The sequence below is a fragment of the Malurus melanocephalus genome, unplaced genomic scaffold, assembly GCF_030028575.1.
Source record: "Malurus melanocephalus ecotype Western Australia unplaced genomic scaffold, MMel_1.1 scaffold_51, whole genome shotgun sequence".
Classification (NCBI taxonomy): domain Eukaryota; kingdom Metazoa; phylum Chordata; class Aves; order Passeriformes; family Maluridae; genus Malurus; species Malurus melanocephalus.
The window spans coordinates 1,004,140-1,026,817 of record NW_026623283.1 but is presented as its reverse complement, the minus strand read 5'-3'; the positions used below and the strand labels follow the sequence as shown (position 1 = coordinate 1,026,817).

Here is a 22,678-nt window from a genome sequence, read left to right as displayed (position 1 = left end):
GCAGGGTCAGCCTTCAAGGGTGGTAGTGTCTGAGGTTGAAAGACTCCAGGTTTCTTTCCYAACTTTTATTTATGCCTGAGTGCTTTCTCAGTTCTCCCAGAATTTGTACTATCAGGATTTCTGACTGTCTCTGGGCTGCTAAAGCACCCTTGCTGGGAAACAGCAGTGGCACAGACCACTCATGCTCAGCACTGACATTCAGATTCATTTGATGTCCCTAAACATCTTCTATGCTCTTCTTCAYCTTCTCTGTGAAGAGTCATTGTGTCTCCAAAATGCTCTCTCCTAGGTCATGCAACAACACAGAGATTAGGAATGGAAAAGGGGTTTAGGGCTAGCCATATAACAGGACAGAACTCTGAAAACCATCSTCTTCTAACTTCTATAAATTGGAGCCTTTTTGAAGTGATGCCTGACATTGAATTTTTATGTTGAGACAATATAAGGTGATCMCTCTTAAGCGATACCCAGTGTACAATGTGTCTGTCTCTACATGCCATAAGGATGTAAGGAAGTGGAACTTTTCAACTCACATTATATCGAGACCTGTGTGTGTAATTGCCTCATTCAGACTTCACTGTTGGACAAAGTGATGGCTGTGACATTTCCTTAGGCACCTGCTAGCAAATTCAACCAAATATGTGAGCGTTCATCTAAAAAGCTCATCTCACAGCTTCAGATTGGATGGCATCAAACAGAGACAGGAGTAAGTATCAAAATGAGTGGTCCCACAAGAAGGACTTGTGCAGGTTGCCTCTGAGTACACAATACCACACAGCATGTGGGAATCTGTATACAGTTACTTCTAACATAAAACACATGACCCGGGCCTGAGCCCACATATGATTAATGGTGCCAGCTAGAAGACGGTTGTAAACTTGCCCAAAGTTCACTGTAYGGAAAAAATAACTACCTGATGACGTTTCACTGCAACGTGGAGATGGCAAGTTTCTTGCTTGAATACTATGACAACAGGAAAATGGTGAACAAAAGAGTTGTGAGGATGTGCTAGTAGTTTTTTGATAGGTTGCCAACAAAAGGACAGTGGGAGGCGTATCTCCTCCAGAAATGCTGCTGGGAAAGGCCTATCATTCAAAGAAAAATGGGGCAGTTCTCCCCCTTATCTATTTTAATTTTCCCCTGAGGACTAAGTTGCAAGTTCACCTACAAAGCAAGGGCAAGAGACCTCTAACCCTCCTAAACTCAGAGAAGGGCTGTGCCTTCCTCCAGCTGCAYACAGTGTCCAGCTGTGGTAAGGACACAAAGGGCTTGGAAAAGGAGGCTCAAAGCATTGGGACAACATGATCATGGTGAAGGAAGTACCCAGGCACAGCTACCTGGAAGTTGGAGAGCTCAGTACCAAAAGGTAGGAGAGTACCTCCACTCCAACCTAGGATTTGTCCTGAGACCTCTATACACAGATGCCCCAGGGCTGTTACCAAGCATGCTGAGGAAATGAAGGAGCAGGCCTCTTCTCTGAAATACCAAAGGTTACCCCATTGGCAAGGGGGGCTAAGCCTAGACACACAGCTCCTATTCCCACCCAGAAGGCAGGTGGAGGCAGCATCTCATAGAATCACAGAACCACAGAATTAYTTGGAYTGGAAARGATCCKCAAAGAATATTATTATTCCATGGGCAGGGACATCTTCCACCAGAGCARGTTACTCAAAGCCTCATCCAACCYGGCCTTGAACTCTTCCAGGCATAGGGCATCCACACTTCCTGGGCAGCCCAGTTCCAGTRTCTCACCAACCTCATTGTAAAAAATTTCTTCCATATCCAACTTAAATCTACCATCTTTCAGTTTAAAACCACTGCCCATTGGTCTACCACTACAGGTAAAAAATCCATCCTCATCTTTTTTACAAGCCCCCTTTAGGTACTGGAAGACAGTCTAAAGCGTCCCCAGAACCTTCTCTTCTCCAGACYGAAGAGCTCMAATYCTTTCAGTGTTCGCAGGAGGGGTTCTTCAGTCTCTGGGTATCTTTGTGGCCTCCTGTGGACTCACTCCAGCAGGTCGCTCTTCCAGGGAAGCGGGGTCGTGGACCACGCGGCTCCAAGGAGAATCCTTGCTGTCCCCTCGGGCGGGGGGCAGATGCGGGGGCGGTGGCAGCGACAGGGGCAGATGCGGGTCAGGGCAGGTGCGGGGGCAAACGCGAGGTCACTGATCCGCCGCCACCGCCCCCTCCCGGCCGGGCAGCGGCGCGGGGCGGGGCCGGGGCGGGCCGCTGCTCTGCCCGCCCTCACGGCGGCGGCGCCCGGCCTCTTTGTGCCGCCCGGCCGGCACCCGCTGTCCTCCGCCTCGCAACGACCCTGCTTCGCGTCGCTCCAGCCGCCGACGCTGCCACTGAGGGGATCGGCGGGTCAGCCCGCCCTCGCCCTGCTGCGGGGCTTCCCCGCCTCCCTCCCCGCCCCGCTGCCGCTCTACCTCGCCTAGTCCCTCAGTCTCCGGTGCGGGCTGCTCGCCGCCTCCCCGGGCTGCCTGTGAGCCTCTGGTGCGCGCTGCCCCCGGAGCTCCCCCGCCGTCGGGGATGGCGCGGCTGGCAGCGCCCGTGCGCGCCTGAGGCGGAGGGACGAGCCCGCCGCCGCCGCGGGAGGAGGAGGAAAAGGAGGAGGAGGAGGAGAGATGAAGCGCTTCCAGCCTGGGGTCGCGYTGCTGCTCTCGCTGCTGTGGGAGGTGAGGTGGGCCGTGGGGGGAGCGCTGCCCGCCGCGCCTGCGGCAGCCCCGCGTTCACCCCGCGGGGGTCCGCCATCGGTCGCGACCTGGAGCTGCGCGTCCGGCGGAGGGGAGCTGCAGCCCACACCTGGCCGGGGGACGTGCGGGGGCGGTGATTTATTTTGGGGTTAATGTCTCTGCCTGAACGGGCTTGGCTCCATAGGCAGTGCGCGGTCAGGAGTGCGGCGGGGCCGAGCTGGGTGAGACCCGGCGGGGCTGCAGGTGCGTCACCCCGGGGTGGGGACGGGCGTTCGCRGCAGCCGGGCTCGCCGGGTGTCTGGGGTCTTATTGCGGGAGCACAGGGGGATTATCCGCGGTGTGATGGAGCAGAGTAACACGGGATCTGTAGGCAGGGGTACGAGCTGCTGGAAGCTACCCATTCCCAGCCGGCTGGCAGAGTCTCCAAGGGACGCAAGGCGTGTGCCTGTCAGTAAGGGKTAAACGGAAGGTGCATCTCTTGTTTTCATGTTAAGTGGCCTTTCGTGGGCAAAGTGTCCATTGCGAGCTTGGTAGAGGTGCAGCGGCATCAGCTCACGGGAGCCGTGGTGGCGCCGAGCAGCGTGGTTAAACTTCTGGGAAAGSCTGAATAGCGCAGCTTTGGTACTTAGAACAAGCAAGCAAGCRAACAARCAATGAATTAGGAGCTTTGGTTAATTGGAGGGGGGATTTGTGCAACGCAGTTAYAGAATCGTGGAGTAGTTTGGATTGGTAGACGCCTTAAAGGTCGCCTAGTTTCAACCTCCCAGCTATGGGCAGGGATGACGCTGGATCAGGGGGTTGGGGAACCAGCTGTTTTTTTCAGCGGGCAGATCGGTAGGTGTTTTCAGGGGGCGAGCTGTCTGTTGGTGTGCCGTTTAACCTTGGACGTGGGGGCAGGCAGGGAGCTTCAGTAGCCACCCAGGGACAGASCCGTGGCGGGCACGCTGCCATGTGCGGCTCCCGGTGGCGAGTTTGCCAGCGTGCTCTGGAGTCATCGCCGGGACACGTGCGGCGGCAGCGTGCCGGGGTGACTTCGGAAACACCCGTGGGCTTGTCTTAGGTACATCCTTCCATTTATAAAGCCCAGAGGCAGTGTAGCTCGGAGAGGTGGAGAGCTTGTGTTGCCTCTGTGATGGAGCAGTTTAGACAGAAAATGAATGATTTTTTTTTAAATTTTTTTTTTTTTTTCAAAAGCTGCATGTCACCAAACCCATACGTGGAAACCAGAGTGCTGGCTGTGTAATTACTGCTTTTGGTAATGGATATAATTCATGAAAATGATGTTTACTACATGTTTATGCCACCTACGTAGATGAATGATTTCTGGTGTGTTGCCCACTATACCATCCAGYATCATCCCATTAAAACACCCAGATCAAAATCACCACTTACGTAAATAAATGTAACTCTTTACAAGTTAATTGGTCTGCATCTCCTTACTCTGGCTGTAAACCTGGCCTTGATCCTGGCCCTTAATTGCTCTTGACACTGCAGCAGCTCTTCAGAAAGCAGGAATAGCAAAATGTTGATTAAAGAAACAAACACCACCATTCCCTGAGGGATTTTGTTCATCTGAGACTGTGAAAGGTTTCGCCCCTCCAGGATCTCTTTGATTAGATGTCTCTGCTSTCTTAACATGTGTTCTGCTGAAAAAGATCATTCGTGCCTGAAAAAAGTAATTTGCATAAATCCTCTTTGGATCTAGCCAGTGTTACTGTTATTTAAGCTTTTGTACTGGTTTTAATTGTGGGGTTTTTTYCCCCCYYCYTTTTYYTTTWAWYYWRRAWSKTTKKTTTKSCMWYYKKKTTTKKKGRWTTTTTTTTTTCRTTTTTGGAAATGCTTACCTATTAAAATGAGATGGTGTGTAAATACAGTTGCATTCTACAGGCCCAGAAACAGAGTGCTGGGGGTTTAAATAACTTAATCTGAGACATCTGGTTGAAGATTTTTGATACATGAGACTTTCACTGTCTTCTACACAAAGTTCTGTACTGAGTGTTATCTGAAATAGCATTGCTGTAATAGTTTCAAATCTGTTTGCAGCTTCAAGGTGATCTTAGTTGTTATTGAATGTGTGTGTGAGTGTGAGCTGAGAAATACGGTTTTCATTCTTCATTTTGCAAAAGGCTGTGTTACTGAGATACTGTACCGAGGAATCCGTTTAGTCCTTCAGAGCACTTTGCAGTAGTTTACTGATTTTTACCAAGTTTTCTTTGGTTAGATTACCCAAAATACTTGTTGCAAAATATTTGTGTATTGTCTCTTTGTGGGCAAGCARAACCACTGTTTCTAGTTGCAGTGATGTATACCTTTGCAATTAGGTGCACATCAAGTTTATGGTGGGTGTGGGTTTGGATGTGAGGAGTGTTTGTGGCTTTCAGGCTGAAGCCTTGTCAGTAGCTGGCTGTGCCAGTCTCCCACGAGGAAATGATGGTTTGCTCCTCCTGATTTAAAGGTGGAAGATGCAGAAGAGGAACTGAGGGGCGAGTGGTTTCATGAAGGCGACTAAAGGCATCACCATCAAAGCAGGATTGACACATRAGAAATTGTTGGCTCTTGATGCTAAATTGCCGGTCCTTGTCCTAGACAAGTTTGAGATACTATCAATTACAGAAACACCCAGAGCGTTGTGATGGTGGGACAGGGGAATTTGAGTTTTCTTGTTTGATGAGGAATTTTTACTGCAACAACAAAGACCATGGTGGAAGAAAAATCTCCAACTCCAGAACCTAGAAAGCTCTGCTCTGGGAAGACCTTGTTATTAGGGGAGAAAAGCCAAAGATGCCGTGTAGTTTGCTCATGACTTAATTGCAGTTGAACAGTTTAACAAGTAAGGTAAAGTGAGGTGGACAATTTGACAGGTAATTTTGGTTCTTGCAGGAAGAAATGAAGACTGTTAAATTTTCGTCTGTCTTTTTCAAATTAATTTGGCTACTTGGAGATGGCAGTATGTTATTAACTGCAGTTGCTTGAAATGCCCTTTTTTCACCGGGAGCCTGAATGTCTGTTTTATCCATAGTATTGGGGTATGTGATTTGTGTACTCACAAATAACCAGTGGTCTTGTTTGCTAGCATGGCTTGTGGTTCTGTCAGCAGGATTGTGTTTTGTCTCAGTTGGCTCTCAGTTCCATGGAAAGATATGAGGAGGTCCTTAAAGTGATGGCTGTTTGGGGTATAKATGTCAAGATTTTCTGCTTCATCAGTGGTCCCAAGGGCTTTTGCTGACTGAGGTTAAATGTGACTTTAACGAACAGTGATGTCTTTGGAATGGGGAAAAAATGAAAATAAACAGGCAATCAATCCCCCACCCCCCTGATGATGAAGCAAGCTTATTTTCTGCCTGAATGAGGGCACCGATGTCTCTGTGGGGCTTGCTTCCTAGACTGAGTGCTTGCTTTCTCTCTCACAAGCTATAGAAGTGCTAGATGGAGGAGAGCTCAGTAGCTGAAGCTCAGCTCAAGGATGGGGAAGCTGAACAGAGCTCYTTTGGGCCAATAGAGGACCATGTTTGTGCTGCAGTGGTAATAAAAGTGTTTTATTGTTACTGCTGCAGAGTAGCTTGCTGGGTAGCCTCAACTTTCAAAACTGTCAAATAATTTCAGGTGCCTAAGCCCCTGGTTGGCCAATATGTTGTATCCAGGGGAATCTAGGAGCTAGTGCAACTGTTTGAATATTTAAGTAAAGCTTTTTAGTTAAGGTGAGGCCTGCTGTAGTCACTCCAGGTAGTGTGAGATGTGAGTGAGATCCCTCTACAAAGGTTTCCAATGGCTATCAAAAATGGAGAACCTCGCTTTTGGAAATACTAGCGTTGATATTTCTACACACTGAGTTTCTCATTACTGAGAATTCTAATGTGGATGCTGATAGAAACACTGATAATTGGATGGTTGTAAAATGTAATCACTATAGCCCTTGTTAATTTGTCAGATAAGAGATACTACRTGAGAGTAAAGTGCCATTTTTAAAAAGAACGAGAATGGTCATGTCATAGGAACAGCAGAATGTGTTATCTTGAAAGAAAATTCAAACACTCCCGACAGTCTGTCATACAAGATTTGTTTAAGTAAAAGCAAAGTTAGCTGGTGCTTCTTGGTTAACTGCTGTATTGAGCTTTTTAGTAATATTTTTGTAAGTGGACTTCGGTGGGACAGATTTTATTAAATCAGGGAAACCAAAAATTTCTGTCCTTCCTGAAGAGGTTTGTTTGTGGTTTTTCTCTGGTTGTGGTTTGTTTTTTTTAAAATCCTTGTAGGAACAAGAACATTATAAGCAAACCCACAAGTGTTAAAGAAAAAACCTACACATTTTCATCATGATAGGCACAGGTAGAGTTCAAGAACTTGTCAGGATTATGGTACCACTCCATCCTCCCCTCCCCCCCATTTCTGATACTTTTTTCTTCTATCCGTTAATGGTCAGGTTTTCCTTTATGTATTGTAAGAGTGTGTGTACCCTTCAATGTACCAATGTGCATGCACAGCAGTGTTGCTGTCTCTGATGTTCTYATCCGTGGAAGCCCACTGATACTGCCCTACTGACATCTTAACTCCTGTGAGCATTCTGTCAGTGGGGGTTAGGGGGAATAAGGGGAAAAGTCTATCCCAAAAATTCTGCAAGAGTGTTGTTAGTGTAGATGTGTCAACTAACGCTCTCCTGCTCTTTAGTTTTGGTTACATAATGGACTTAGCAGCCTAAACACTTTCTGGTGGGTTTTTTTTCCCTTACTCTTCTGCAGCTAGTTGCAAAGCAGCTATTGCATTCTGAGTGAATACATGAAAGAGCTTATTTTTGATTTAGTTTGGGGATCCAACTCATTCTGGGAAGCCTTCCCTGCCTCTTGACAGCAGTGAGATGGGCTGTGATTTCCAGGTGAGAGGACTGAGCTCACACACTTTTCTCACTTTGCTCCTGCTGAGGAGGAGRCAGATTTGTGTTGGTTGTGGGAAGGGAATGGGTTTCTGACTGCATTTGCATTCTCTATGAGGAGGTGCAAATAGGGTTTTTTGGGCTTGGTTGGTTTGGTTGTTTTTGGTTTTTTTTTGTTTAAATTAGAGGAAGCATCTATAAAATCTCTTTATATTTTCTTATGGCAGTCAAAAATATTTAACACTTAGCTGTCTTCATAAAAGGGAAGTCCTCTGACTCTCTTTTCTCTTGGTACTTTCCACTCAGCTAGTGCAGGTGGCTGGAAGGATGTGGTAAACTTGACCAAAGCAAGTCCTTAGGCATCAGGTGCTCTTTTAAAATGGATTTAGCTAAAATCAGTGAAAAAGGGGGTCAGTTGAAACTCTTTGGTTTAATACAAATTCATTTTGGTTTGCTCCACTGAGAAGAGGCTTAGAAAAACTGCAATAAGTATGCTTACATAGAGGCTTGCTCTGGTCATAGRCTGAGTTTACAGGCAGAAACAGATTAATGCTTGAGCTTATGCTACAGAATTTAAAATAAAATATTATGYCTTGCTGGGGCAAGGTGGCTATCAATTTACTTCAAATTTGTTGTGATACAAAGTAAAATCCATATGAAAARCCATTACAAAAAGCTAGGATATTTTACTTTGTGTATCTAATTTTTGATGATGCTGTATTGTTTTGAATCCTCAGCAATGCAGCTRAGTTCATTTTGCTGAAGGTTTTGTAGAAATCCTGTTAGAGTTCATGATGGCAAATATAGACTCTCTTTGGACTAGCAAGAGGCAAAGCCTTTCTAAAAACTTTTTTGTTTGCTTGAATAGTGGTTTCTTTTGGAAAATGAGTCTTTAGGTCTGTCTGAAGTCTGGAGACACAGCCTGGGATCTTGGGCATTAAATRGCAGTTTTAAGACAAGGGAAAGCTAAGATCTTAAATAGTGTTTATTATCACTTTCCTGGTATCAGAACAGTAAGATATGAGATGAAATGCCATGCCTGGTATTTCAGAAGGGCATCAGAGGGGAATCTGGGTTTGTTGAATGCTTTTTTCTTTTTTTCTCTTTGAGAACAATGTATCTTGACAGGTTTCTCACATATTAAATGGAAAAGTTATCGCTGCTGAGTTAAAAATGTCTTTCTTCAGAAGTGTGTCTTCAGCTTCGTGCTAAATAGATGTTAGMTACACCTGTGTTTTAAATAGCTCAACTAAAAATCTCTTCCTCTTTTTCAATGACTCAGCTTTCAGTCTGTTAAATTTTTAAAAGGAAAGGGACTAGCAATAAGCTGTTTCTAATCTGTATCTCAGGCAGTGAGGTGTGTTGCTGGCAAGGGTGGCCTCTAATCCCTGGTTTTACCAGCTCCTGCAGGTCTAGTGACCCTGGGACCATGAAAAGATGGCAGCAACCAACTGGTGCCATGAATGACTAAACCACCAAAAAGGGGGTGGGGGAAAAATGTGGGAGGGAGTAGTTTTCCATTGGTTCAGCAGAGGTTTGTGCCATGGTATAGCATCATGAAACTTGCTGCAAGAGAGGAGGGAGAATGTATGGCTTGGAGCAGGACTGCTCATTTTGGTGGCACACTTCTTGTTTCAATATATTAGGTGTCTCCTAAGGGGAATTATAAAATCCTTTARGTTGGAAAATACCTTTAAGGTCATTGAGTCCAATGGTAAACTTAACATAGMCACATCCACCACTAAACTGTGTCCCTAGATGATACTGCATTTGTACTGGAGTGGAAGACAATGATTCAGACCTTGTCCATGCTCTGCTAGAAGGGAAAACTAGCAGAGTCTGATTTTTTTTTTTTCCTTTCCCTGGAAGATGCTTGATACTGTCTGGAAATGTTGGTCTTACCTTTTTCCCAAATGACCTGCYGAGTGTCTCAGAGCAGAAGTGCTCAACCAGGAGCTAATGGCCTCCCCAGCCTTTCCCATCTRTGAGGCAGGAGAGGGTCATGGTTGGAGACTGTACATCTGGGGAAGGTCCAGCATCAGTTGCAGCATAGGAGGCACCGTTGTCCTTGAGTCCAGCCAGGGGTARCTACAAACATGACACTCCTCTGCTGCACCCTTCACTTCACCTCTCTCATTTGGAGGTGTAAAAAAACCCCAAAACCTTGGCCTTTCATTGAAAATGGCTGTGAAGTGATCCGGGCCTTGGTTTCAAAGTTCAGARGCAGTGGAGAGTGGCCATTTGTGAAGGGTGATGTGTGGAGTGTTCGCAGATTCGAGTCTTGGCTGCATATSAGCCTTCTGTAAGCAGGTCATCTTTCCAGCTAGAGTAGGAATGATTCTGTGCTAATTGGCTTGGTCTCCCACCTCTGACATTGATAGGCATCAGGCAACTAAGGAGCTGGCAATAGCTCTGAGGATGGATCCTTSCTTCCTGGGTCTTGTGCTGCTGGAATAAGATGTGAGAGCTGTGGACCCCAGGAATGTAGCCAATACCTCTAAAGATTTGTCCTCCTAAAGTAATTACCTTTAATGTTTTCATGTGCCTTTCTGGTTACGTGCATTCCAGTCTGTTAGGATCTTCCCTGAGAGTACAAAGAAGTGGAGAACCCTGAAATGAAATTAATRTGAGAGGAACGTGAGCATGTGGGAAGGTGGCTGGGATCCCACTGACAGCAGACTGAAGATGAYRRGTAGCACRTGTTATACTTKATGTGAGGGGAGTGTTTTGTTGCASATGTTCATCTTCTTGGGGCTGTCAGTGGCACTAACACCCAATGGAGGATGATGCSTCTGTGGACCTGCTCTGCTTAGCCTCGTCTGGCCAGAATGTAGTTGCAGCGACAGGCGTGTGCTGCTGTRGGGTTAACATCAGGTAGTGTGCCTGTGATCCGAGGGTTTGGTTGTCAGAAAATTAGGAGCTCTGTCTAGCAAAGAAAAGTAAAATCAATGAGTGTAGTAGCAAAGATGGGTTTCTTTTGAGTTGTTTCAAACTTGGGATTTTTTTGGCTGGCACAGTTGTCTTTCTTGATGCATGTCTGATGGCTGTAGGTAGACCAACAAAATTCTTCTGTGTGTCCTGGTCAGAGTCTGTACTTCTCCTTTTCTGGACAGAAGATGTTCCTTCTAACCAGAGAAGGCCAGGAGTTTATACCTTGCAGGTTTTAGCACAGTCCCTTTAGTGTCAACACAGTAAATTGATACCCAGCTGTGCAGCACTGTTTAGACATGGTGATATGACAACAGACAGTGTAAGGGTCTCCACCTGGGGAATTTCTCAGGTGTTGCTCAGTGTTTTGTTTCTGCCAATTTTATTGAATTTCTTCATTAAAGTGGATAGAAAACCTGTTAACTTAGTGAATTCCTTTCTGTTTTCCTCATGATATCTGTAAATATGGATGCAGGCGCTTCTACTGTGGTTGGTGAGTGACTGTAAGTGCTTCAGCTTTTGATGCAAAAACCAGGCAAGGATGAGTCAAGCAAGTGTTTTCCTTAATTTCTGCCCCTTGGTGGGGGGTGGGGGAGGGTTGGGGCGGGGGTGGGGAACGCATTGCTCATCGCTACAGATAATAGTCTCAATGCCGGTGTTAAGTTCGATCTAGGAATTCACTGCTGCCTCTTTTACTGTGTGAGTTCCTCGCTCAGGGCCCTGTTTCCCTGCTTCATTTGGAGCCAGGGGTTTAACCCATTGCAGGAAGGGTAATGGATATAAAAGTCCACCTTCATTTGTTCAAGTGCCATTAAGTTTGGCAGAATCTCAGTCCAAAAGAGGGGACACATGATCTCTGAGCATGCTGCTTTCATATGGTCCGATAATTGTCAAGCCTAAAAAAGAGGGGAGGAGGATGAGTGTGTAAGAAATTTTAAATCTACTTTTTAATGGTCTGCTTTTCTTTTTCAGACAGACAKAAGATGCTCCTGTCTTGAGTGCTGTCTTGCCTAACCCAAACATATATCACTAATGATAACCGTGATTTTCAATGTTTGGAGCAGCAGTGGTGCAGAGGATGCCTGCTGATCCTGAATTATCAAGCAATGCTGTCATGATGGGCAACATGTGCAATGTTTTRCATCAAGGACCCCAGTTCTGATCTGCTTTTTGACTAAAACAATTCACATCTCCTGGCTGTGATACAGAAGTAATAATAGCATATTATTTGGATTGGGTTAAAACTCTGCAGAACTGGGTCATGCTGTAGTTTGAGATAGTGTAAGATAAAAATTAAGCTGCTTCATTATTTTACTGTAGCTGAAACAACAGTGATTCCTGTTCCTWAACTTGTGTGCATGCATCGCTGCAAAAAGTATATTATAGTGCTGTGCTAAGGCTGGGTGTTAGCCTGCATGTTTCTTAGGATGACCTGTATTTCTAGGGAAGATAGGGAGCAGGAGAGGCCTAAGTGCYTAATAATAGCCAGATACTACAAGTTGCGTAACGCTGAGGAAAACCTAAGGCAGTCTGAGGTTTTTTGCATAATGCCAGTGCCATGCAGCCAGCTGAACTTAATTCTGAACTTGCTGCATGGTGATGGAAAAGTGTTTCAGGATCTGCAGGTGATCTGTGGATCTTGGAGCTTCTGTTTTCTGAAATCCAGGTCTTAGGTTTTGTTTTCTCACATGGTGTGGGTAATACTTCTGATACTGACCCCTTAAAGCCCAGGGTGAATATTAGCAAGTTGGGTCTCACTACACCCTATGTGTGGCAATTGTCAGAATAGGTGTCTGCAGTGTTCCTAMAAGGCATTGAATGGGATCCTGAAAATGCTGTAGGAGACACATTGGAATATGCAGGTGAAACTTTCTGGCATGCCTGTGCTGACCCACAGTGCTGGCTCTATGTGTGTGTGTGTGTGTGCGTGCCTGTCACAAGGCACCCCGTGGGAGCGCATTTTTAGGTTGCAGCTTCACCTGGCTTTTCCTGTGAACAAAAGCCATGGGCATAGCTATGGCACAAAGCCAGGGGGATTTGGATTAAGCTTGTTTTAATTCTGTAGTAATCTTGACTTCCTATTTTTATTAAAGCTCTAATCCTGGGCTCCATCCAAAGGCCATTAAAAGTCAGTGGGGGCATCTCTCTTGCTTCCAGTGAGTGCTGGGTGCCTTTTGCTTTGGTGTCTCAAGCAGCTTGAGATGCAGGYGAGCTTTGCTCTGTGCAGCTTCTGGAGCCCTGTGGGTAGGGATGGTGGTGACTTTCCTGGGCTGAAGGCACACACATACTGAAAAGTTTCATCGCCTTGTAGTAAACTTTTGCTGTTGCTCATCCGTGTGCCTGCCCTGGGCAGCACATCCACCCATGGAGTGGCCGATGTAGCTCTCCTTGGGGAAACAGCTACTTCAGCTGGCCATGGTCACCGTCCACATTGCATAAGGAGAAAAGCATCGTAGTGATTATGTAAAAGAGATTATGTAACTGGGTAATTTGGTAATCGCCTCTCTGGTGAGCACTAAGAATAGCTTGTGAATATGCATTTATTTCTGTGATAGCCATTCCCAGTGATGAAGTGCTGGAAGAGTGGGTGCTGGGCAGTGACAAAGGGTGAAATGCTTGTGCCTGTTGTGTGTGTTTGCAGAGATTCTGCAGCTCTGTTATTCCTGCGCTGCTCTGGTGAGGCACATCAGCTCCTATTCCCTGTGCCCCACAGTGTGGTGTGACCTGCTTCACAGGTACGGTGAAGATGTCCAACTGCTCTTGATAAGCCTGTGCCACCTGCCTGTGGCATCCTTATGAGGCTGTGCAATGCATAGGCAGAGCAGATGATGGAGGAGGGAACACATGATTTTGGGCCATTTTTGCTTTCTCGTGCTTTCCAGAGTATGTTTTTCATGCTGAGGTTGCCAGTACCCCTGCCCCTCCCTCCTGGCCGCTCCGAGAAGTGTCTTCAAGGTGCTGGACAATTTCCAGGAGCCCGGTGAAGAGCTCATGGGGAGGCAATGATCTGCTTTGAGACAACTGAGAAGACCATGTGTGCTTTAGCACCACTCTTACTTGCATCTCTGGTCGTGGGTTTATTCCTCGTTTGCGGAAGGGAAGGTGACTCATGAAAAAAATCAGATGCTGCCAAAGCCAGTGAGAGCTCTGCAATGCTAATTGAAGTCTTCAGGGAGAAACTGTGGAGGAGATGGGTGCTGCTCCTTGTAGTCTCTTAGCCCTGAGAAGGATGTGCAGGGGTGAACTCAGGATAGCTTGGGAGAAGGCAGGAGGCTGCATGAAAAGCTGTGTCAGGGAGAGGAAGCAAGCAAAAGAAATTCTCTGAGTGCCAGTTGTTCATTTGGGAACATCAGTCCTGGCTTTGAAAATGTTCCTGCAGTTTTCAGCTCAACGTCTGGAGTCTGAGTGGCTGCTGTTTTTTTGTTGTGAGCTTTTTGGTTTTTTAATTTTTTTTTTTTTACTTTTGTGTGGTTTTAATTTGCGTCTCATTCACTGACCTGAAGGTACAGTTTACCACCTTTTCTCGTTGCTACAGCTAAAATATCTTCTCTGCCTTGAATTGCTTTATCAGCTCCTCCTTCTTGCTGCTTGAAGCTCAAGCTGTTTAACCTTATCTTCAAGGTGCCATATAATCCTCTCTCCTCCTACGGCTCTGACCTGGTTTCTCCTCCTTCTCCCAGCCTTGCTCTGGACTATTGTTCCACCCTTCTTGGCTTAGGATGGCTTTCTTCTGTCTTTTCTGTGATATTGATTTCATGATTTGCAATAGTTTCTACTTGCTTGGCTGCTGGGTTCCTTTTCTCTTTTTAATTTTTTTTTTCTGTACTTTCCTCTTTCATTTCTTTTCTAGTCTTTCTTCAGTTCCATCTATGATTCAGCCCTGGCACAACCACTTCCCACATGGGTTTTGCTTCTCCTGTAATTTCTTTACTTTTCCCTACGTAAAGAAGGAGAAGCTGTACCATCTTGCCTTAAAATGCCTTTTAAATCCATTTCCCTTGTACTGCAGTTACGTGTTGGATACGGATTGAAAAAAATATAAACTTCTTTTTCCTTGAAAGAAATACAGATTTTTATCCTGTCCCCCTTGCCTGAATATCTATTTCCTAGCATGTTTTTTCTCCTTTTTGTATGTTAGACTGGAGATTTGAGAGTTCAGCTTGCAGCTTTACCCAGGAATTCCCTTGCAGAATGGGCAACTCCTTGTTACAGTTGACTGCCTTGTGTRCAGACCTTTTCTTCACTGTATTTATGCCTCCTCCTTTTAGTAGGGTATCAACCCTGGGATGTGCTGCTGTTGCTGTCAGGGCAAAGGAGTATTAGGGGAATGTTTTTAATAAACATATGGTTGTTGTTGTTGCATAATGTAGATGGAAAGTAGGCAGAGGAGACTACATGCACAGCACTCTGTGATCTGTAGAGGACAAGGGCAGGCACAGACCATGGATAATATGAAATTATTTTGATGCTGTGTAAATTCTCAGATGCTTAATGGACTTAATTTTTCAGTCTCAAATTACAGCTCTTGAAAAAGATATGAGTAAAGTTGACGGGTTTTGTGCGAAAGCCTGTAAAGATGCGTGAGAGCTGCTATGGGAGCTTCTGTAATGTGAAAACTTTTWACTTTGTAACTGTACACATACATTAAGAATAATCCTATCTGGATAGTGAAAAGAGAAGGAAGCCAAAACTTRTGTACTATGTTAACTTTTTCAAACCAGAGCAACTGAAATGGTGGCTCATTTACATCAGTTTTAATGAGAGGTATGTACATCTGTAAACTCCTGCCTAGGATCAAAGAAAAAAGATTAATTCTTAGTTTCATGTGAATAGGATGATTCAAGATATTAAGTRTGGTATAAAAAGGTAGGAAGGCAATTTTTACATCTGATGCAGAGRCACTGTACAAGATTTTGCTTTACTTTTGTCTGCCTTGCCAGTGTCACATGCAGCGTGTATAATCTGATTGACTTTAGTGTAGGAGTGTTAYCTTCCTTGTTCTGAAACCTTCAGATGCAGGCTTTGACCAGGTGGGTTTGCTGGTCTGTGACAGAAACCCTGGGGTTCAGCTGGAACGTGTCAGTTGTATTGGATGTGATAGAAGTCTCTCACTGGTGGGAAGGAACAATGATGGGTTCCGTGTTTTGGCATTTGAACTCCAATCCCTCATCTGTTCCCTTCGAAGAAAATAGACTGTAAAGATACTAAATTTCTTGTAAAGATTGAAGTTCAATTAAATRGATTCCCTTAAGCAGATTTCCAAAAGCAAGTCCAATGGAGGAAAAAAAAAAGAGCAGTGTCTGCAAATATCCTGCTGTCTGGCAGTGTCTGATGGAGCCAAATTAATAACTTTTAAGAAGTTCCCTTTAGAAATAYTCCTGCAGCAAGCTTTTAAAAAGTTCTAGAGAGGCTTGAAAGCAGGAACCTTTTGTAAAAAGTCTTTCCTTCAAGCCAGAACATTTAGACATGATGTGAAGCAAGGTGATGAAGGGACAAYTAGTACTGGATTTCCTGATACCGCCTGGAGAAAGCTTGGCAGCCTTTTTCACTGTGGTAGGGATGGCTCTTGTAATCTCACTGTCAGTGTTTGCAAGTATTACTCAAACTGTGCTGGTGACTCCCTGGGCATCTCCTGGAAGGTGACTGCCTCACATGTGAGGGATGTAAACACCCGGGTCTTGGGGCAGGACTGAGGTCTGAGTCTGAAGCCATCTGCAGGAACAAATGACACTTCCCAAGGGGGCTGATCTCATGTCTATGCAGGCTTGCCAGATGTGTGTGGACCTGACCCTCCCTCAGCCTGGCAGGTGTTTTTGCAGCCAATCGATGGCAGGGGTGTGCCACCTTTGTGCCTGTGGTGCTGGTGTGATGGTGGCAGCCAGCAGGGCTGGTGTCCTGCAGCTGGGCCAGATACAGCTCCTGCCTTGCCAGCTCTGCCTGCACCTGCAGGGATACAGGTGCTCACACTCGGTTGCCTGTTCCTAGAACATGTTCTGAAGGCARCAAAACTACATTATGTGGCTGACTTTTAATATCTGGCTCTTCAGCTGCTGAAAAATTGCCGTTGTTTTTCTTTCAGTGCTTTATGTTGTTCTGAAGGAGCATTCTTTCTTAATGATGTCCTAGACATTGATGTATGTGCAGTATTCATGGTGACAGCTTCTCCAACTATCCATCTTCCAAATTAGATTAAATGTATTTGTACATTTATGGTATTTCTTCATGCTTTAGTCAAACACAAGTAATTAAATAAAGAATAATTTAGGCTGTTATGCTTCAGAAGTCCTTGCCAGTACTTAGATTTTTATGGGAAACCAGAATTTTGCAGTTGATTATAATGACAAAAAGTATGCTTGTCTGGCACCTCTCACAGAAGGATTTCATAGTACTTAAGCAATATTGAATATGTTGTAGCATGTTCTAGTCACATCCAGTCCAGATGCATAGCCTTGTACAGATGGGTAAGAGGGCAGAAAGTATTGAAAAAATTGTGCAGGGTGTTTGCAGCAAAATTAGAAACTTAAGATTTCTGATTCTTGGTGTCCTACTCTAATACAGTGTAAGAAAATTTTTCAGTATAAGAAAATTGCTTGGACTTTACTATGAACACTTTGAAACAAGCCCTTCTTTTCCATGAAGTTATAAACGTTGGAAGTTCCAAGCAGGAYGTCTTGTTAATGGTATAAATCTTTACAGACATGTGAGTGCTCTGGAGGAAAATTTCTTGGATTAGACTCTTCTCCATGTGGAATTATCAAATTGTAACCATAATGTTTGTTTAGTGTGTCCTTTTAGTAGTGGATCTGAGATCAATAGATACCTCCAGATTCTTACCCTTAGTCTTTACATTTATGCATTTGCACTTTTATCACTGAACTGTACTTGTATTGGGTTTATAAACTAGACTTAATGACTTTCTGATGAGCTGATTAACCTCAGCTTGTTAGTGATGGCAGTATTTATTTGTGTAGAATATGAATTAATGAAACTGTCCACCTGCATCTCACCTCTTTGGGTAGCTGACTAAATCTGTTTAACTCACTGTTGTCTTCATAGTGCTGTATTCTGAAGTACCATAGGAACTAGCACTTGTGTGAGGTTGTTTTCCTTTTTTCTTTCTTTTGCTTTTAATCATTCATTGAATATGCAGTCCTAAGACAGTCTAAAATTTTGCGAAATTGGGTCAATGCCACTGAGTAGATAAGGTCAAAATAGAAATAACARTACATCAAAACAGTTTCAGACTTTCAAAGGCTGTTTTTGTTTAAGCACTTCCAAAAGCTAGGGAACTGGAAGTCCAGGTCTATAATGTGTGATGAGAGTGGAACTTCTTTCTGAAGAGCTTGGCATTTGCCCAGGATGTGGGAGGCCAGTTTTGCCTCCTTTGTGTCCTCTGGATGATTGGAGTCCTGGAAGAGTTCCTACCCTAGATGGGGTATGCTGGAATTGATTTATGCCAGTTGTTGACATTATCCCTCTTTTCCACTTGGAAAGTACAAAGGAAATATGTGCTAAGCTAGGTGGAAAGCTACACSGTGGCTCAGTAGTTTAGATGCTCTTTGAAGAGAGAGATCTGTGTTTGCARTGTTTATTCCAATTAAATCCCTTCAGAGACTGAAGAACATAGAAACTGAAAGACAGAAAAGGGYGAGACATTAGGTCTATTGGTTGCAATTAAACAGCGTGGCCTTGTCTTAGGAAGTGCTTACATGGGGAGTTTGAGGAATCTGCTAGTATGTTTTGGAGAAAGAGATAATTCTGTCCTTGCTGCTTTTTTATACCATGTCTAAAAAATTTTGCTACTCTCTCCTGATAGAGACAGCATTGTGGTGAAAATAGGTCTTTGTACCTATATTTATGCATTTCATGCAAATGCATAGAATGCATAMATATATGCATAATGTTGAAAAGAGGCACTGCCAGCACAAAAGTTTGAGGTTCTGTCTCCTCCAATTACCTGAAGCTAAATTTTGTTCACTTCCAGGAGACTGAGAGAGGCTCGAGTCCTGGGTGGAAAAACTTGAACACAGTCTTGCCATATCCTGGCAGAGCACATTAGCTGGATTGGGTGGATCTTGACTGCAATTGCTACTGCTTCCTTCCCCTTATACCTCTCTGTTMTGCAGATGTGTCCTTTTCTACACCTAACAGATGCAAAGCCCAAAGGAACATTTTTGTTCTGTTTTTGCTTTAGGCAGGCAGGAAACACAGTTTCAGGGTCTGAAAAATACAGTTAATATGCCCAACTCCCCAATATGAGTGGGTTTCTCAGAAGATTTTTCCTAAAGTTTCACATCAAGCTGGCACTATCTGGAGTTTACCTGCTGCTACATATCTAATTCATATGACATGAAATATTTATATTTAATTAATAGCTCTTAAAAATCTGTCTTCCCTCATTTTTATATTGAGAGCATCTCATGGCAATGTCCTGAATGTTGTGCATCCAGGCAAGGACTGGGGCAATACTGGAAAGATGTATTTCAAATAATCACCATTCCTCCCCACCARCTAGGAAGATGGGAAAGATGGTGCAGTGAAGGCTGCAGAGGGCAATGCCTGGTATACCTTTTCCACCCTTAAAGATGGTTGCAAAACAAACCTATGGAACATTTAGGCTGAGGGTATTGGTAGTATCTTTTCTAAGTACCAGATTTTTTGCAGACCTGTTGTATTCCTGACATTGCTGTGCCAGTTCATGGTACCTTTCTCAGCTCCTTCCTATCTGCTAGGGACTAGGTTAAGGAATTCGTGCTGAGGTTTGTTTTGGTGTTGTCCTTTTCCTTTAATGAACATCTTAAGCAGTTTTAGATACTTATTTCAAATTTTATTTTTATGAACTGATGAAATGTTCATGACACTGGATGTTTGATACTTTAAGTGCTGAGTTTATACATTAGTGTCTTATGTCTGCTGCTCTAATTGGCTTGATTTGTTTATAATCCAGTGATTTACATTTTTTCTGGACTAGTCTAATTTTCCARTTTTATGTTTCTGTGGCTGGTGATAGGGCTGATTGATCAGATTGATTTAACACTCGCCACCTGTTGGTAAGAAAGAYCATCCAAGCACTCTATGCAGTGAAATGAAAAGAGATAAGCAGTTTTCAAACAAAAGAATGCATACCAACAACATCAATCCTATAGTTCCTTGTACTAGTGTGTAGAATTGGCACTCTGGGTTTCTTGTTGCACACTGTGAATTTAAGCTTGGAGGAAACCCTGCACCTTGAGCCTGTGATCACAATTTTATGCGTATAAATAGTGCTGGATTTTACAGTGTCCCCCAAGAATTCGCTGTTGTACTATCAGGCAGTCTTGAAACAAGCTGCCTTGCAAATAAGCCTCAAACCTGGCCTGCAGGGAATATATGGATGGATACACAGCCCAAGCTCCCCACCTCCACAGAGCTCTGCCTCTCAAATGAGGCTGTTGGCAAAATTGATAATGAGCCCTGGTGATGGGGATGACTTTTTGGTTGGTGTAGAAATATCAAGTTTTAGCTGTCATTGGAAAAAATGTTTTCTTTAGAGTTTGTCTTATGTTAGAAATAATCARTTTCCTCATTCATGTCTTTATATATTTGAAGATGCTTTTTCCATCTGGTGTTTTTGTGTGATCTACTGTACTCTATAGGAGGCAATATAAAAGTATGATCCCATGGCTAAGGACAGTATCATTTAGGAAACTGGAGTTGTGCTGTTGGTGCTGCTATTAGATACAGGCACATTTCTTTGTGATTTTGGTCATGTATTCTTTTAGTATAAGAAATTACAGCTTCTGTTCATAGCTAGTCTTRGAAGCCATGGATTAAAAGCCATGGAAAGATGGATAGATAGGTTTCAGTATTTTGAATTGAGCAGATCCTACCATTAACAGAGGAGAGGAAGAGAAATCCCTGATATCCTTTTACTGAATACTGGGGAGGGTGACCAAGTGCCATGGAATTCTCTCTTGCCGTGTAGCATGTTGGTTCTCACATCAAACAATGCTTGCTTTGACTGTAGGCTGTGGGTCCTCTTTCAGTCTCTACTGTTTCACAGTTAGGAGGGTTTTTTTAGCTAATGAACTTGAAGGTCTTTAATAAAACCTCGTTTTTAAAAAAGTGAAAAGAGCTGGATACGAGTTTCTTTGCCTCTGTTGAGAAAGGGTACCTTCTGGGATTTTCTTTTTCCCCTTTTTTTAATGGCCTTGATCAGATCAGCTTTCCTCTTAGCACTTAAGCAGTGCTTGACTTGTGATACAATTGGCATTGTACCTGAAGGAGCCACAGGCATTGCCATCATGTAGTGTTTAACTGTCCTTCATCATTTACCAGAACAGGGCTRTCCTGTTCCTCCTGCACCTTTATGCTGGAACCTGGGTACATAAGTTTGCAAGAAAAAAGTAAATTCTATTTAAATCCATCCAGCTTTGATCTGAGATTTGCCTTCAAATGAATTGTAACTCCAGGCAAAGTTCATTCACTATGCTATCTAGAAATTACGGGGTCATTATGGTTTTCCAGATGCTTGCCTAAGTTTGTCAGAAAATGTTGTAAATGAGAACTGTCTTCCAGAGGTTTTTATTTGTCTGAAAGCCACAAAAAGTATTTTGTGTTTTGTGTCATGATTCAACCCTAGCTGGCAGCTAAACAGCACATAGCTGCTTGGTCACCCTCTCCTGGTGGGGTGGAGAAGAGAATCAGTAGGGTTAAAGCTAGTAAACTCATGGGTTGAGATAAAGACAACTTAATCGAGGAAGCAAAGCAAGGAATTTATTTACTGTTTCCCAGGGGCAGGCAGGTGTTTAGCCGTTCCCAGGCTTCATAACATGTCACAGTTACTTAGACAAATGCCATCACTCTGAATATCTTCCCTTCCTTCTTCTTCCCACACCTGATATTCTGGACATAACATCAGACAGTGTGGAATATGCCTTWGGTCACTTGAAGACAGCTGTCCTGACTGTGTCCCCTCCCAGCTTCTTCTGCACCCTCAGTGTCCTCCCTGATRAGGCAATGTGAGAAGCAGAAAAGCCCTTTCTATGCAAGCACTGCTYAGCAATAAYTAAAACACCYCTGTGTTATCAACAGTGTTTTCAGTACAAATCCCAAACATAGCCCCATACTCGCTACTGTGAATCAAATTAATGCTGTTCCAGCCAAAGCCAGCACATTCTGTACCTCTGATTCCATCCCAATTACATCATGCTCAGGTCYCACACTATCCAATACATCCTCATTAGCCCCCACCACCCCTTGCCCACATTCTTGGATATAATATGTAGCTGTCATTCCCTTAGTCAGTGAGCAGTGGATTCATTTAGTCCATGACTTACGGGTTCCATCTGTAATAAGGAGCACTCAGGACAGGAGAGATGATATGGAGTTACTTGTGTGGAATTACTGGGCACAAACAGCTCCGGTCAGGTCACTGCTGCACTTGCACTGCTTCTTGTAAGGCTTGTCCTCCGTTAGTTCAGATGGTTTCTGCTGTAGTAATTCCCATAACATGCAGGTCACATCCTGGGTTACAGCAATTTAAAGGTATTTCCTTTACAATCTCCACCCCTTGTTTCTTTGGACCAGATCTTAGGGTTTAATAATGCAATGAACTTGACCCTGGTGCAGCTTGGATTTATCCACAGACTGCACTTCCTTARGGTGTACTTGCTTCAAATGCAGCCTTATCTTTGAGCCACAGTTTCTTGAGGGGTATAYCTGGACTTATCCACAGCCACAGTTCCTTTGAGATGTGCCTGTTCAGCATGACCTTCTGTCCACTGGTCACAATCCCTTCAGAGATACACCTGCTGCAGCACAGACATAAYCATGGCCACAGTACCTGCTCTGGCRTGGGCTTATCTRCAGCCACAGGTGCTCTGAAGTRTTCTGCTCCAGTGGGGAGTCAWTCACAGGTGACAGTCCCTTGGACTTGAGTTCACATTGGAATTCCAGCCTGTCCAGCACAGCAGTGATGCTCTGCTCCTCAGCCAGCCCAGGCATATCACCATGGCTGTTACCAAAATGTTCCCAGGCACAGGAGAGTAAGATGATAAGCAGCACAGCAGTACAGGAAGCAGTGAAAGCAAAAAGCAGCCAGTAAAGAGCACCAGACTCTGACAGACAGGAGGCAAGCAAGCCTGGCAGGCACAGGAGTCTGCTGTTTAATAGCCAAATACCAATAACAGCTATAAATTCCACCT

General features: G+C 44.3%; 1 protein-coding gene across 1 annotated transcript in view; it reads left to right on the top strand.

The window, feature by feature from the left end:
- The first annotated feature begins 2,501 nt into the window (after nt 1-2,501).
- VOPP1 (VOPP1 WW domain binding protein) overlaps nt 2,502-22,678 on the top strand; it is a 64,358-nt gene continuing 44,181 nt past the window's right edge. Inside the window, exon 1 of the mRNA XM_057365324.1 lies at nt 2,502-2,680. Within this exon, the coding sequence (XP_057221307.1) occupies nt 2,630-2,680 (51 nt within the window). The 5' untranslated portion in view covers nt 2,502-2,629. The remainder of the gene's footprint in view (nt 2,681-22,678) is intronic.